Source organism: Sphaerodactylus townsendi, linkage group LG16 (genome assembly GCF_021028975.2).
Source record: "Sphaerodactylus townsendi isolate TG3544 linkage group LG16, MPM_Stown_v2.3, whole genome shotgun sequence".
Lineage (NCBI taxonomy): Eukaryota > Metazoa > Chordata > Lepidosauria > Squamata > Sphaerodactylidae > Sphaerodactylus > Sphaerodactylus townsendi.
This window is the reverse complement of record NC_059440.1, coordinates 7,621,765-7,638,811: the sequence shown is the minus strand read 5'-3', so window position 1 is coordinate 7,638,811 and position 17,047 is coordinate 7,621,765. Positions and strand designations below refer to the sequence as shown.

The window sequence follows — 17,047 nt, the reverse complement described above, 5'->3', positions numbered from 1 at the left end:
TGCCATAGGTTCGCCACCACTGGTATAGGACATGGGTGACTAAACCTATGGTGCTCCAGATGTTCATGGACTACAATCCTCATTGGCCCCTGACAGCATAGCCAATTGGCCATGCCTGCAGGGGCTGATGGGAATTGTAGTCCATGAACATCCGGAGCACCATAGGTTGGCCACCCCTAGTGTAGGATAAAGATGTGAGAGAAAGTTTGCCGCAGTGCCAAAGTATAATTTACACAGCATTTTCCATCTGCCTGTGTTCCTCTCTAATACAATGCTATACCAGTGACCCATGTTCTACCCCTCCACATTTAGGAAGCGCACGGATCTGACCACCAGGTATTGCTGGCTAACCCCAAAGGATTAAGAGCATCCCACACATTTAACTGGCAATCCACAGTAGACACATGCGGTGACGTGGCAGCTTTTGCAAGCGGTTTTATGGCCAGGGCATAATTTGAACTGGGGACTTTCTACTCTCCTAAGCCCGATGTGGCGCCAGAGAACTCTCAGCCCGACTCCTAAGCCGGCTTGCTCTTTGCCACTCAATTAAAAAAATAATCCTGCGTCTTGCACAGCCCACACAATTTACCAGAGGAGGAGATGAATCAGCGAAACACGTACGCAATTTTAAAAATTGTCCCCTTCCCCATGCCTTTGTTTTGACACAGGACAAACACCTACCTGCCGGCCATCCTGTCCCACGTTGGTCTGCCCCCTCACCACAGTCCGGATGTTATCATCCAAGCGCCTACAAAGAAAAGACAGACAGTAATGGGTCACGCCACAATCAAATGTGTCATCGAGTCAAAATCCGATTGGAAAGCTTGCAGGCAAATGGTAGGCTTCTACTTACAACACTCCACCGGCTGTGCTTAGTGACAGTTTCAACTCTGCAAAGTGAGATTCTTGTTTCCATTTTCTTGAACATATGAGACAGGACAGAATGCAAATATCTTTATAACAGATACCAAATTTTGGACATGCTGGCATGATGGGGTGGGCGAGGTGCAGAAAATTCCTTTGGGTTCGGGGCCCAAATGCCACCCCCTACCAGAGGTATGCCACTGGGGTGCATATTCCGGCACTCACCTGGTGGGGGAAATTGCCCTCTCCCCTCTACCCCTGAGTCAAGATTCTCTGGCTCTTAGTTCAGCTCTGAAAGTGCAGACTGGGTGCTGCCCAGTCACGACAGGGCTGCGTGGGAACTACACTTCCCAGGAAACCTTGTGAGCCCCAAGGTCTCTTGAGAAGCGTAGTTCCCACCAGGCTGTTTTCAGCCTCAAGTGAACAGGCCGCTTTTTCCAGCCTGCACTTTCAGGCTGAACTAAGGTAAGTGTGCGTGTTGGGGTGGGGGCAGAAAACACAGAGTGTGCACCAGGTGCAGTATGGCCTAGCTCTGTGGTGGCGAACCTTTGGCACTCCAGATGTTATGGACTACAATTCCCATCAGTCCCTGCCAGCATGGCCAATTGGCCATTCTGGCAGAGGCAATGGGAATTGTAGTCCATAACATCTGGAGTGCCAAAGGTTCGCCACCACTGGCCTAGCTACACCTCTGCCCCCTGCCATGGAGAGGAAACCCCAACTCACCAAGAGAGCACAACTTTTTGTGGCAAGAAAGTCCCAAATTCAATCCACGGACTCTCCAGTTTAAACCCATGTGACTTATGGAAATCCCATAGGGTTTTCAAGCCAAAAGACCTTCGGAGGTGGTTTGCCGTTGCCTGGCTCCATGCCACAACCCTGGTATTCCTTGGAGGTCTCCAAGCCAAATACCAGGACTGAGCATGTGTGACGGGTTACTCAGCAAGATTCTACAGTACGAACGGGGATCACCTTAACCACCACACCACGTTGGCTCTTGCGAAGTCCAAGGGTTGCAGAAAGATCACAGACAGCTGTTAGAAGCTCCACCAGACCGCATCAGACTCGCAGCATCAATAGCTGTCTGGCATGGTGACTAATTAGGGCCTCCAAGTTTAGAGGAAGTCTATCTCCAACAGGAAATTCAGAAAGTCTATCTATGTCAGTGATGGTGAACCTTTTCAAGACCAAGTGCCCAAATTGCAACCCAAAACCCACTTATTTATCGCAAAGTGCCAACATGGCAATTTAACCTGAATACTGAGGTTTTAGTTTAGAAAAAAACGGTTTGCTCCAAGGCGCACGTTACTCCAGAGTAAGCTTGGTGAAGCAACTGTGCAATGCTTTGAATAGGTGAATCATGACCCTAGGAAGGTTTACTCAGAAGCAAGGCCAGCCTAGATATGTGTGTGTTTGGGGTGTGTGTGTGATTTTCCGCTACCCCAGATGACGAACTCTGTGTGCGCGTGCCCACAGAGAAGGCTCTGAGTGCCACCTCTGGCACGCGTGCCATAGGTTCGCCACCACTGATCTATGTGTTGTCACATCTCTCCAGGCACACGCCATCTAGTCACATGGGGGGGAGGGTGCCAGGCACCAGCCGAGTCCTTGCACCCAGCCTCTCCTGTAGCACAGCACCCAGCGGCTCCCTCCGTGCCAGGGTTGCACTCACCACGCAGCCCTGGCACAGAGGGAGCTGCTGGGCGCCACACCGCAGAAGAGGCCGGGCACAAGGACCTGGTCGGGCCAGGAGGTGCCATTTCAGTTCTCGCCCTAGGCGCCACTTTGTTTAGGTGCACCACTGATCTCCGAATGAGTGGTTAGGCTCTGGCCCCTATGCCCTTTCGGAGGACCTTCCAGAGCCCTGAGAAACAGAGTGCTGGACTCGATGGCCTGCTGGTCTGATCCAGCAGTGTTTATCTCAGCTCAGTGATGGTGAACCTTTTCGAGACCGAGTGCCCAAATTGCAACCCAAAACCCACTTATTTATCGCAAAGTGCCAACACGGCAATTTAACCTGAATACTGAGGTTTTAGTTTAGAAAAAACGGTTGGCTCCGAGGCATGCGTTAACTTGGGAGTAAGCTTGGTGGTAGCCGGTGGCTTTGCTTTGAAGCAACCATGCATCTCTTCCAATGGGTGAATCACGACCCTAGGAGGGTTTACTCATAAGCAAACCCCATTGCCAGCAACCGAGCTTACTCCCAGGTAAAGGATCACGCTTTCATTCTTCCCATGAAAATCAATAGGGTTTAACAGTGCTTATCAGGGTTACCTACACTGCTTCCCCAAAGCTAGTCTTAGGTTTAATGCTAATAATCTCCCTGAAATAATTACATTATTATCACATGACGAACTCTGTGCATGCATGCCCACAGAATGGGCTCTGAGTGCCACCTCTGGCACCCGTGCCATACGTTCGCCACCACTGTCTCAGCTCCTAATGTTAGATAAAGCAACAGTCTGGTTCAACGTAAGGCTTCCCTTGCTCCTGGGCCCGATGGGGCAGAAACACCCGCCACTTGCCTTATTTTCAGCTTGATTTTATTCACCACGTCGTCAATGTTCGCCAAAGACTGCAAGACAAAAAGGGAGACGGGACCATTTCATTGTGCACGCAAAGTCTGAAGGTGCGCTCGATAGAATGCTCTGCAACCTAGCATCAGGGCACTGCGGGATCTGATGCCATTGCGCAGGGCCTGTTCCACCAGGCTTTTGGTTGAGTTTGAAAACCGGAATCAAAACTGTAATTCTATTCTCAATTGCATTTGTTGCCGGCCAAAACCCTAACTCCCGATCTGCTTTAAATGGCATCGGTTGCCAGTCTTATTTTAATCCTGATCTGAAGAAGAAGAGTTGGATTATATCCCCCTTCCTCTCCTGTCGGAGATTCAAAGGGGCTTACAAACTTCTTTCCCTTCCCACCACAAACACCCTGTGAGGTAGATAAAGCTGAGAGAGCTCAGAAGAACTGTGACTAGCCCAAGGTCACCCAGCTGACATGTGTTGGAGTGTGCAGGTTAATCTGAATTCCCCAGATAAACCTCCACAGCTCAGGCGGCAGAGCGGGAAATCAAATCCAGTTCTCCAGATTAGAGTACACATCTGCTCTTAACCACTACACCACTGCTGCTCCCCTGAAATTCAGCTTTTACTCTATAATCTAAATGCATTTTAATTAGATTGGATTCTAATTTATTATAACTGTTTTAGTTGTTTATTTAATTAGATTTTATATGTTGTTTACTTCTATAAGCCGCTCTGAGCCCTTGAGGAGAGAGCGGCATACAAATCGAAATAAATAAATAGATCCAACAGCCTGTAACTGATGGGCTCTGCAGTGTGCGTCTAAAAATAAGAAGGGGTTTGTTCACATAATCCTCACTCCCCAAATGAAAGCAAGCATCTATGTGGCCAACTCGTTTTGGTTTTAAGGCACCATAAGAGTTCTGCATCAACCCAAAGAATCCTGCGCTTTGAACAGGATGACACATTTTCTCTGCGGCAGATTCCTAAGCTTTCTTGCAGAACTACGGCCACCGAGGGGAGGGATAGATGATTAAACCAGTATATCATGCAACCAAGCCTGAGGGGGCCAAACTGGTCTTTGTAGTACCTGGGTTCTTTGCTCCAAAACTCCACACCAGCTGAGTTCTCAAGGATTTTTATTGTAAAATTCAAATCAAAGAAAGATATAAACTTTAGTTACAGAGATCTCAGCTAAGCATGTTCCTTTTGGATTCCTTTGTCCTCATTCCGGGAGCCCATGGCCCAGAAATGTTTTTCTGGCCAAATCCCAAGGCAGAATCTATCAAGCCCTTTGTCCTCACTTCCCAAGAAAACTTCCCTCCTTGCCATGCGACCCTCCAAGCCTTTGAAGTGCTGGTTTGGCTCCTAGCTTGTGTTGGGTAAAATTTCCATAGCCTTTCCGGTTTCTCCATCCGGAGATCAAAGACCCTTTTTACAGGTAGGTGTGATTGTGATACAGTAACAGAACCACTTCCATCACACGCCCCCTGGGAAAAATGAAATCTGTAGGCTCAACGTCTACATATTTCAGCTACCATACATAGAAAATTAGTACATGTCAAGTAATATCAAACTTTTCTGCCTAATACATAGTGCAGCTAACTACAATTCATTACACAGTACATTGCAGCAATCTTACACCACCTTTACTAAGCAGTACATTCCACTGAACTTGGTTGCCTTCCCCACCCAACTGCCCACATTTATTTTGTAAGCTCAGTTGGGAAGGGCACGATCCGCTTTCTTCATCCGCTGCAACTTGCCCAATGCTGGAGATTCAGGTATCCAGAAAAGGTCACGCATCTCTCTGCGGGCTGCAGATCAAAGAATTTCTACTTGTTGGGATACCAGGCTGAGCTGCATTTGACCCAGAATTGGGAGCTCTTTGTTAATTGAAAGCCAACTTCAAGAGGGAGAACGGAGCATGATTCACTCAGCCAGAGGGCAGCAGTGACCTCTGGTGGGCAAATGAGGCAGTGTGAAATTTTATTCTAAAAAAAACCCATTAAGAACTAAACCTTGAACTTGCACTTTCTGCCAAGCAGGAATGGGACTGAACTCCAAAGGGGGGGGGGGGGAGGAGAACTCAAAGGCGGAGCAGTGAAAAGCACAGAGGCACATAAAATATCGCACACTGTGACGGACATGATAGCCATGCTTAGATAGCTGGAGGTCATGTTGGTGAGGGAGCAAGCTTGTTTTCTGCTGCTCCACAGACCACCAGGAGTCATGGGTTCAAGGTGCAGGAAAAGAGATTCCACCTCAACATCAGGAAGAACTGTTCGACAGTGGAATGCACCTCCTCGGAGTGTGGTGGAGTCTCCTTCTTTGGAGGCTGGATGGCCATCTGTCAGGAGTGCTTTGATTTGCATGGCAGGGGGTTGGACTTGTTAGCCCTTGGGGTCCCTTCCAACTCAATGATTCTATAACAGTGAGTTCCACTAGCTAATAATGTAAGGCATGAAGATGCAGGCTTTCTGTTGTCTGTCTTGTCCTGCCCACGAACATCACTGCTTGTCCTCAGGTTCTCCTATTTTGGAAGAGGCAGAATGCCTTTTGTCTCCAAATGTTCTTCACCCCGCACATAATGTTATAAACCTCTACCGTGTCTCACCTTAGTGATCTTTTCCTGAACTGAAAAGGCCTTTGACTCTCTATGCCAGGGAGGAGCAGCAGTGGCGTAGGAGGTTAAGAGCTCGTGTATCTAATCTGGAGGAACCGGGTTTGATTCCCAGCTCTGCTGCCTGAGCTGTGGAGGCTTATCTGGGGAATTCAGATTAGCCTGTACACTCCCACACATGCCAGCTGGGTGACCTTGGGCTAGTCCCAGCTTCTTGGAGCTCTCTCCGCCCCACCTACCTCACAGGGTGTTTTTTGTGAGGGGGGAAAGGCAAGGAGATTGTAAGCCCCTTTGAGTCACCTGCAGGAGAGAAAGGGGGGATATAAATCCAAACTACTCCTCCTCCTCCTCTTCTTTTCTGCACCATCCAAATATAGAATATCTGTTTTGCAACGGGGCAAACAGGATTGTAAGCCACATTCCCAATTCTGCCACGGCGCAAATTCCTATAAAGGCATTATGATGCTGGCAGTTTCATTCTTAATCCCCTTCCGAGTAATCCCTGGCATGAGATCCGCTGTTTTCACTACTGCTACACACTGATGTTTTTACTAGACTGGATTCCTCTGATGATTCAGACTCCATCAGCCTGTATATTGAGCAAAGAAAAATGGGGGGTGGGGGGGGGGGGCAGACAGGGCTGTCTCTACAAGGCGTTGCTTAACAATTCCCAGCACTTGACCTTATTTGCCCCTCAACTTGGACAGATGCTTTAGGGAGCCCTTCGCAATCCACTTTGTTTTTCCTGAATAATTCAATCCCATCTGAAACTTGGGGACACTTCGCTGCTCATCTTTGAATCGGGATGACCGTAGGCGTCAAACTCGCAGCCCTCGATGTCATGAACGACATGATGCTGGCAGGGGATGATGGCAACTGTAGTCCATAACATCTGGAGGGCCGCAAGTTTGACACCTGCGCGTTAGACAACTAACAGCAATTCCATGGGATCCCCCTGCTTATTTCCTTCCACTGCAAAAACTGTCTACGCACTCCTATCCTCTGTGCCCCGGTCTTTAACCTGTTAACTAGCTCATTAGAGCATAGGTGTCAAACACGTGGCCTTCCAGATGTTATGGACTACAGTTCCCATCATCCTCTGCCAACATGATGCTGGCAGGGGATGATGGGAACTGTAGTCCATAACATCTGGAGGGCCACGAGTTTGACACCTATGCACTAGAGGATCAATTTTCCCATCTCATTAGTGTACTTCAAGGGGGGGGGGGGGGGGTGGGAAGAAGCTCATAAAGCTTTCAAAAAGGACTGGACTAATGCACAGAGGATATGAATGTCAGCCATGACAGAATCTCTGAGGCAGAGACAACATGCCTCATATTACCAGACACGTATAGGAAGCCAGCTCTATGATACTTCTGAGCTTACCAAGGGCATCTGACTTCCCCTTCTTGGAAACAAAAGCAGCCCTTGATGTTTCTAACCTCCAACCTGCAGCTTGAAAAGATTTCAAGCCCACAAAATCAACTAAAGGTTCTGGAAAAGTCAGGACCACGGACATCTGTGGTAGAGTTATTGCGTGCAGTGCATGTTATTTGCTGCTGAAAGTACTGTCTTATCCTCCCTGCACTGGTTTTCTGCTTATGTAATGCCATTTTTTGCTTTTCTCACACATCATCATCATCATCATCTATTCAATTTAATAGACCGCCCTACCCCCGAAGGGCTCAGGGCGGTTCACAAAACAATTGAACACAATACAACAGATGATTTCAATTCAAACAATAAATAAATTAAAACAGTAAAACATTAGCAGCATGTTTAATATCTATGTTTTCTGAAATTCTGGTCCTATTATATTGTCTGTTATCTGTCTCTTCCTCTTGATTGCATTGACCTACATACAGCTAAAATCAAACTTATATGTCCTAATTGTGTTACTGTCCTTCCACTATGCAAACTCTGAGACAGAAAGACATTTTGCAGCAAGCGTAAGTGTTTAAGTTATTGTTCAAAAGACAGGTGCTTTATTGTTCAAAAGACAGGTGCTTGTGAACCTGCATTTCAGGTATGGACACGGGACCTGATGGAAGAGAATTCTGCACATGTTCAAAAGCCATCTTCTTCACTGGCTCACATGTTGGCTCATGCACAAAATACCAAGATCTTTACTCACTTGTTCGGTTGGGAAGAGCGTATTAATATATTCGACAGCGTTGAAATCAGCCCTGTCAAGAGGATCTTGGCTGGGGAAAACCTACAAGAAAAGAAAACAAGTGTCCACAGCTTGCAATGTCTCATTAACATCCATTATTTCAAGCTGCGTTAAGCACATTCCACTTCCAATTAGTTTGTGCAATTTTGTTAACACCCAAGGAGGAAGCGAGGCGGAACGGCAATCAGCCTCAGCTAACAGACGGTTCTGCTAACAATACACCTCAGTGGAACACATTTTTAGCAATTAACACAACTAATCCAACCCTTTGGCTGTTGTAGGTTTTTCTGGGCTGTGCGGCCCGTGGTCTGGTGGTTTTTGCAACTAATGTTTCGCCCGCATCTATGGCTGGCCTGTTTCAGAGGCCTGCCAGGCTGAGATGTGTTCCTCTCCGTGGCACAGTGCAGGGTGATTGTGCGATAGGGTATTTATTTGGCCTACCTCACAGGGGGGTGAGGCACATTTGACTGTGTCTGGGTGGAGTTCGCTTACAGTAGCATTTGCAATCGCATTTGCCTCGGACGATCCAATCCAATCTTTGCCACCGATGTGCAAGCAAGCCTCTACATCAGTGGTTCTCAACCTTCCTAATGCCGCGACCCTTTAATACAGTTCCTCATGTTGTGGTGACCCCCAACCATAACATTATTTTATGGCTGGGTCTCCAAGTGGTTGGTCTGTCAAATTAAGTAAAACAAAAACATCAAAGCTGGGCTCCCAGCCGGCAGTCTGCAGTCTCTTCTGACCTCCCCTCTGGACAGACCAGAAGAGACCTCGGAGTCCCGGCCTCGGAGACCTTCTTTTATAAGCACTGAGGCCGTGGGTGTGGCTTGGGGAGCAGGAAGTCCCTTCCCTGCAGGCTGGGGGAGTTTGGGGGGGAGGTGGGCACCCTAGACCTTGCCCATGTCCATGGTGACATGGATGGGGTCAAGGGCAGTGGGGGGCAGAGCCTGGGGACGGGGCAGAGCCTGGGGGCATCCTGGAGACAATTTGTCTCCGGGCGCCATTTACCCCAGGTACGCCTCTGCTGCCTGAGCTCATGACTTCTGGCAGCCCCCTGCCCGGATCCGGCTTGGAGGGGCTCAGCCAGCGTGGCGCCGGTGGCCCCCGCCACTCGGGGTGAAGAGCAGCTGAAATGGCCAGAGGAGCTGCCGGGGTTGTTCGGGTCCCTCTGGGCGACCCCTGTGAAAGGGTCGCTCGACCCCCAAAGGGGTCGCGACCCACAGGTTGAGAACCGCTGCTCTACATGAACATCAGCTACCCAACAACAGGGAGGAAACACAGCTCTGTAATAGAGCTCTGGATGCTGTAAAAGACCAGGTGAATGCTGTAAAAGAACCTTTTTTTGCCCAAGACCTTGGAGAGGTGCTGCCAACTGGAGCAGCTGACCCGGAGCTAGCCAGATAACCGAGCATTAGACATGCTTTTCTATGGGGAGGCTCCTGGTTTCAACAGGGGCCCCCCGTCCAAAGGTTAAGCACCCGGCCTCCATGCCGAAGACCCCACACTCAATCTCTTGAAACTCAGGTGTTCCCTCCAGAGCTATTTTCACCATTCCCACCAATTCAAAGAGCCCCATTTCCTTCCATCCGTGGCATGATGGAGGCTCCCGGCTTAGCTGCTGCTGCAGTAGCAGTTGGTTTACCGGCCAACCACAAGCCCCACTGGGACTTGACAGAGTGGCCGTTTGCTCGTCTAATCGGAAGACCTCCGTATGCGTGTTGAGGCCGCTTGCTCCCACTCAGATGGAGGTAGGAGCTCGGTATGACTTACAGCTGGGGGACCTGACTCTCTACATGAGCAGATTCTAGCAGAGTGGGGAGGGGTCTTCAGGACCTCGGTGGGGAACGGAGGCAGCAAAGAAACTGACTGAGACTGAATTGGGAGGTATTAAAAGGTTCTCCACAAAGATCCAGTTCCTCCCCATTTATCCCTCTCCCGGCATGAGTGATAACACCATCAGGCAACCGCCAGGGGCTAAGTCAAGAATTAGACCTTGCCAGAGACTGCTGTACTTGAATGAGAAACGATAAAACCTGCTCAAAGGAGAGTCATAATGCTCGCCAGGTTTAATGTTATGCCTTCTGCCTTGTTACATGGCAGATTTAATAAGCAAGAAAAGGCTAAAAGATTGTGCCCATGTAATGATGGCTCAGTTGAACCTCTGGCCCACCAATTACTTCACTGTCTCAGATTCAAGGAAATCAGATCCAAGTATGTGAATCTTACTCCTTTACATTTACCCCATCTCCCCGATTTAATTAGATTACACTACTTGTTGGACAATCCTGATCCTTCTCTCTGTATGATAGTGGCAGACTTTCTCCTGGAAATTACTAAACGCCAGTAGATTTCCTTCGACCTAACATTTATTTCCTGTATTGTATATGCTTTTTAATCCGTTTTTTATTATTGCTGTACTGTTGTATGCCAATAAAGGCTTGCTATTGAATGAGAAACGATGAATGAGGAACTCAAGAGTCTCTCAGTCCCGTTTTCATAACTTCAGCGCCTGGCCCCTCCAAAGACCTAAGGAACATCAGACTAAGATTAGAGATCTCTTCAGGCACCTGGGGGCCATCCCTGCTGACTCTGTGGAGAACCAGGGCCTTCACTGAGAGCCCATGGAGCGTTGGGAATTATAAAGATAATTGTATGAAGACTAAGATCAAGTCCCCCACGCCAGGCCTGTTATAGAAGAAGAGTTTGGATTTATACCCCACCTTTCTCTCCTGTAAGGAGACTCAAGGTGGCTTACAAACGCCTTTCCCTTCCTCTCCCCACAACAGACACCTTGTGAGGTAGGTGGGACTGAGAGAGTTCTGAGAGAACTGTGACTAGCCCAAGGAATGTAGGAGTGCGGAAACACGTCTGGTTCACCAAATAAGCCTCCGCCACTCAGGTGGAGGAGTGGGGAATCAAACCCGGTTCTCCAGATTAGAATCCACCTGCTCTTAACCACTACACCACGCTGAGCTATACTCACTGCCTGTTATTTAGTGTTCATTGCGAACCTTCTTGTTAAAGTATTGTAGTATTATAGTGTTGGTTTATTATTTACTGGAATAGCAAGTAACCGGGTAAGAAGTTAGTTAGGTAATGGGCTCTTTCTCACAACCTTTGAAGAACTGCTAGTCGGCTGAATAAAAGTGTGGTGTTTTTAACTAGCAGGGCTAGGGCTATTAGTATGTGTTAAGGAAGAGAGAGATCTGCTTTCCTTCTGAGGGAGAGCGGTATGGGGCTGGGGATTCCAATCATTGTGGGCTGGTAGACATAGTAGACATAGAGCAGGGGTCTGAAATCTAGATGTTCATGGACTTTGCTGCCTTCACTGCCTGCAATCTACTCTGCAATCTAGATGTTCATGTTCATGACTCTCCAGATGTTCATGGACTTTGCTGCCTTCACTGCCATCTCATAGGCCAGGGGTCTGCAACTTGTGGCTCTCCAGATGTTCATGGACTACAATTCCTATCAGCCCCTGCCAGCATGGCCAAATGGCCATGTTGGCAGGGGCTGATGGAAATTGTAGTCCATGAACATCCGGAGAGCCACAGGTTGCAGACCCGACATAGAGGGAGGAGCAGGCCGAATGAGAGAAAGCAGCTGAGATATAGTCAGGTTCGACTGCCTTCTGACCTTCATCCCATTCCAAGCTGTGATGATGGTGGGCCTGCGAAATTATACCCTTCTCCCATACCGTCGCGCAATGCCAGATCCACAAATAATTGTTGTGCAGTGCCAGGTCCATAAACAATCAGACTATAACGCTGCATGATGATCTTGTAGCGCAAAATGTGGGCCTGGTTTGTGTGACCGAGACTTGGATCAGGGAGGGCGAAACAGTCGGCTTAAAATAACTTTTCCCACCAGGTTTCTTGGGCCGCCACCAATCTCGGACGTTTGCCCCAGTGGCTTTATCTGTGACGTTTGCCCGGGTGGCTTTATCTGTGCCAACAATCTCGGACTTTGAATGTGTGGGCCTGGTGTGGAATGCCGTGGAGGGTTGCCCAGTGTGCCGGCAGACTGCTGAAACTGCTCGAGGTTGTCTCTGAGTGGGCCTTGAGGCAACCTAGGTTTCGTGCTTTGGGTGATTTCGACACCTACAGGGTTTTGGCCACATCATCACAGGCAAGGGACCTGATGTCTTCTAGGACAGCACTGGGACTCTCCTTGATTGCCCACACCCATCAACAGGCCACAGGCTGATCTTTGGGATGGGGGTGGACGTGGCCTTGACGTCTACTGACAAAGCGCCCCGGTCAAGACACTCAGCGACGGGCTTATTGAGGCCCACGCGCACAGGCTTATGGGTCCAATTAGTTTTCAGAATGCCCTGCGGGATCCAAAGCCCACTGACCGTTCCCTTGAGGCACCAGTGAAGAGCTGGAACACCCAGCTCTCTGAAGGTATCGAGGAGATTGCTCTCCACTCCTGTATCAGTCTGGCCCCTTGGTATTCTGAGGACCTTAGGCTGATAAAAAGGCAGCTGAGACGGCTAGGGCAAGGTTGGCGGCACAGTCGTGACTAAGCTACAAGGACATCTTATGGGACATTTATGAAAGCCTATGACAGGGGTCTGCAACCTGCGGCTCTCCAGATGTTCATGGACGACAATTCCCATCAGTCCCAATTGGCCATGCTGGCAGAGGCTGATGGGAATTGTAGTCCACGAACATCTGGAGAGCCACAAGTTGCAGACCCCTGGCCTATGAGATGGCAGTGAAGGCAGCAAAGGAGAGATTCTAGGCTTCCTCCATTTGTCCGGTAGCTCTGACCCAGCACAACTGTTTAAAGAGATTCACTCCTTGACGTCCCTGTTGATAGGATCCAAAATTAGTGATCCGGCCTCTGGCTGTGAGGCTTTTGCCAGCTTCGTCATGGATAAAGTCGTGTCATTCCGCCACGACCTCCCACTGATGAATTAAATAGTAAGGGAACTGGAGGCCCCTTGGCTGTGTTGCAGGACCGCTTTGATCTGCTCTCCACATCCGACCTGGTGGGCCACTGCGAGTAGCAGAGAGCTGGACTAGATGGACTCTGGTCTGATCCAGCTGGCTTGTTCTTATGTTCTTATGATGTGGACAGAGTGCTTGCAGCCGTAAGACCTACCACTTGCCCTCTTGACCCATGTCCTTCCTGGCTGGTGAAGGTCAGCCATGAAGTGCTATGGGACCCACTGCTGGAAATTATCAACCGCTCCCTATCACAGGGAGTCTTTCCAGGGGGGCTAAAAGGGGCAATGGTACATCTGTTCTTGAAGAAGCCACTTTGGTCTCATGGGAAACGAGATTGTTTCCGTTGTCCTGTGGGGGGCAGGATGCCAAGTGGCTCCATCTATCGCTGATCCTTGGGGTGCCTTAGCTCCAAACTAACTCTTTCTCACATTCTTTGGGAAAATGGGAGGGGGGAGGTTAACAACAGGATAAAGGGGGTCACAAAAGCCAGGTTCACCAGAACTGGTTTTGACAAGCTGGGTGCTTTGATGCCTACCAAGAAACAATACTGATCAACAATACAGAGTCCGTTTACTGCTTCAAGACCTAACAAGTATCTTATCTGCCTTATGGTCTATGCTGATCTATGACTATAATAAAGATAGATTGCACTGTACAGAATGGTTCACAGACTATTCAGGTACATGATTTGGGGCTGTGGTCTGAACTACTATGTACAGCTTCCTGCAAGTAGGGTTCTATTATGGAAATGTTAATGGCTTAATATGCCATGTCCTGCGTTTTAGCGCCTACTCTATTTAACATCTTTCTGAATGACCCAGCTCCTGCCCTCTCTGAAATAAATAGCCACCCACCTAGGCTAAACTCCTTACTTATGCAGATGATGCGGTACTCCTATCCCGCACTAAAATTGGCCTCCTGCATTTGGTAAGGCAGTGTGTAGAGTAGTGCAACTAAAATAAACTGGAAATCAATTACAATAAATCAAAAATCTTGGTCTTCTCCAAACACTTCAAAATCCATAAATGGAAAATTAACATCACTCTTGAGCAGGTCAAATTATTTAAGTACTTAGGCATTACATTCTCCTATAACCTTTCTTGTAAATGACATTTTATTGTGTTTGTACTGTTTTATGTTTCTTATCCTTTATTTTGTTATAACTGTATGCTAATAAAGAAGAAGAGTTTGGATTTATATCCCCCCTTTCTCTCCTGCTGGAGACTCAAAGGGGCTGACAATCTCCTTGCCCTTCCCCCCTCACAACAAACACCTTGTGAGGTAGGTGGGGCTGAGAGAGTTCCAAGAAGCTGTGACTAGCCCAAGGTCACCCAGCTGGCATGTGTGGGAGTGTACAGGCTAATCTGAATTCCCCAGATAAGCCTCTACAGCTCAGGCAGCAGAGCTGGGAATCAAACCCGGTTCCTCCAGATTAGATACACGAGCTCTTAACCTCCTACGCCACTGCTCCTACGCTTATTCATTCTTTCATTCATTCGTTCAGTATGCCATGTCAATATCTATGCTATGAATAGCAGTGTTTTTTGGTGGTTCCTGAACATCCCATTTTGTTGACTGCACTGACTCAACTGGTTGTTGTGGGTTTTCCAGGCTGTGTGGCAGTTTTTGTGTCTAACATTTTGCCCATATCTGTAACTGGCATCTTCAAAGGCATGTCACAGTGAGATGTGTTTCACTCCTTGACAGAGAAACATATCTTACCGTTACATGCTTCTGAAAATAGACGGGGGCAAAATTTCCAATTTTCTTCGCGATAATATTACACCAACTTGTGGACTGTGGATCTGCTAAGGAGGAGCAAAAACTACCAGACCGCAGCCTCACAGCCCAAAAAACTCACAACAGCCAGTTGATTCCAGCTGTGAAAGCCTTCAACAATACACAGTACTGACTCAATCTGTGTAACCCGCCTGAAGCCCCTATGAGAAAGACAAAATAAATAACATCAGAAATAATAACAACAATAATACTAGTCTGGATTTATACCTCACTTTTCTCAACCAGTAGGAGTCTCAAAGCAGTTTACAAACTCCTCTCCCTTCCTCTTTCCCACAACAGACAACTTGTGAGGTAGGTGGGGACGAGAGAGTTCTAAGAGAACTGTGACTAGCCCCAGGTCACCCAGGCTTCATATGGAGGAGCAGGGAATCAAAACCCAGTTCTCCAGATTAGAGTCCACTGCTCTTAAGAGGAAGAAGAATTTGGATTTATTCCTCGCCTTTCTCTCCTGTAAAGAGACTCGAAGGGGCTTGCAAACTCTGCCCCTTCCTCTCCCCACAATAGGCACCTTATGAGGTAGGTGGGACTGAGAGAGTTCTGAGAGAACTGTGACCAACCCAAGGCTTAAAATGAAAGAGCAGGGAAACAAAACAAAACCAGTTCTCCAGATGAGAGTCCACTGCTCCTAAGAGGAAGAAGAATTTGGATTTATTCCTTGCCTTTCCCTTCTATAAGGAGTCTTAAAGGGGCTCACAAACTCTGCCCCTTCCTCTCCGCACAACAGACACCTTGTGAGGCAGATGGGGCTGAGAGGGTTCTGACAGACCTGTGGCTAACGCAAGGTCACCCAGCAGGAGTGTAGGAACGGAGAACCAAACCCGGTTCTCCAGATCAGAGTCCACTGGCTCTTAACCACCACACTGAACCATAGCATATAGGTACTGAATGCTACTGCCTTGCCTCTTCTCTTCCATTGGGGAATCTTCCTCTCCTGCACCCTCCCCTCCCCTGTGCACTGTACTACCTAGAAGGGCGGGTGTTAAAGAACATAAGAACTAGCCTGCTGGATCAGACCAGAGTCCATCTAGTCCAGCACTCTGCTACTCGCAGTGGCCCACCAGGTGCCTTTGGGAGCTCACAGGTAGGAGGTGAAAGCAATGGCCTTCTGCTGCTGCTGAGCACCTGGTCTGCTAAGGCATTTGCAACCTGAGATCAAGGAGGATCCAGATTGGTAGCCATAGATTGACTTCTCCTCCATAAATCTGCCCAAGCCCTTTTTAAAGCTAAAGTTCCAGCGCACTGCGACTGCCATGACTTGGGGGTGCTTCTGCCTGCGGTGCAGGGAGGTGACGGTGGTGGGCGAAGGGCTCGGGTCTCTTCGACGCTCCCTGCTTTTTGCTTCCGTGCGCTTCAAGAGCCGGCTGCGTTTTGGGGGATGGAGCAGCCTGCCTTGCCGGTGTTGGCCCTGCAGCTCCTCCCGGCGGGTCAGTCTGCCCGCGGCCAGGCGCGCCCGGCGCTGCGCTCACCTGCTCGACGGCCAGCTGCACCTCGGGGGCCAGCTGCAGAGCCGCCTCCAGCTCGCAGGCCAAGTCCAGCTCTTCCTCCTCCATCCCGGCCTGCCCCGCGCCGCCCTCCACTTCCGGGCGAGGGCATTCTGGGACTCTGGAGGACACGGGGCGGGGCTAAGCGAGGCCACGCCCCACTTTCCAGAGGGGCGGGGCTGCCAGAGGCTTGCGCGGAGAGCGGAGAGGCGGGGTCGAGGGTGTGTCCTCTCCGCTGGGAAGCTGGTGCCGGGCGTAGAGGAGCGTGCCTCTGAGCATGCGTAGAGTGCTTCCCGGAGAGATGGGTCTATTCCAGTGGTGGCGAACCTTTGACACTCCAGATGTTATGGACTACAATTCCCATCAGCCCCTGCCAGCATGGTGAATTGGCCATGCTGGCAGGGGCTGATGGGAATTGTAGTCCATAACATCTGGAGTGCCAAAGGTTCGCCACCACGGGCTATTCTAAGCGTGCTTTTTTTCCCACCATACGGGCATGATGGGTTTCTTTGTGTGATTACCAACACACACACACCGCATTATGAGTGTCACTGAGTATGGTTTGGTGCCTTCCCCTAGAGATGGGTGCTTCTGAGCGTAGGCAGAGGGCTTTCCGCGGGAGA

The 17,047-nt window shown here is 49.1% G+C and overlaps 1 protein-coding gene across 1 annotated transcript in view; it reads right to left on the bottom strand.

Annotated features, from left to right (window-relative positions):
• Positions 1-16,531, bottom strand: part of VPS53 (VPS53 subunit of GARP complex) — a 59,107-nt gene extending 42,576 nt beyond the window's left edge. The window contains exons 1-4 of the mRNA XM_048519175.1: positions 16,410-16,531; positions 8,147-8,227; positions 3,390-3,439; positions 682-748 (exon numbers count right to left, since the gene is read on the bottom strand). Of these exons, the coding sequence (XP_048375132.1) occupies positions 682-748; positions 3,390-3,439; positions 8,147-8,227; positions 16,410-16,493 (282 nt within the window). The 5' untranslated portion in view covers positions 16,494-16,531. The remainder of the gene's footprint in view (positions 1-681; positions 749-3,389; positions 3,440-8,146; positions 8,228-16,409) is intronic.
• Between the last annotated feature and the right edge of the window lie 516 nt (positions 16,532-17,047).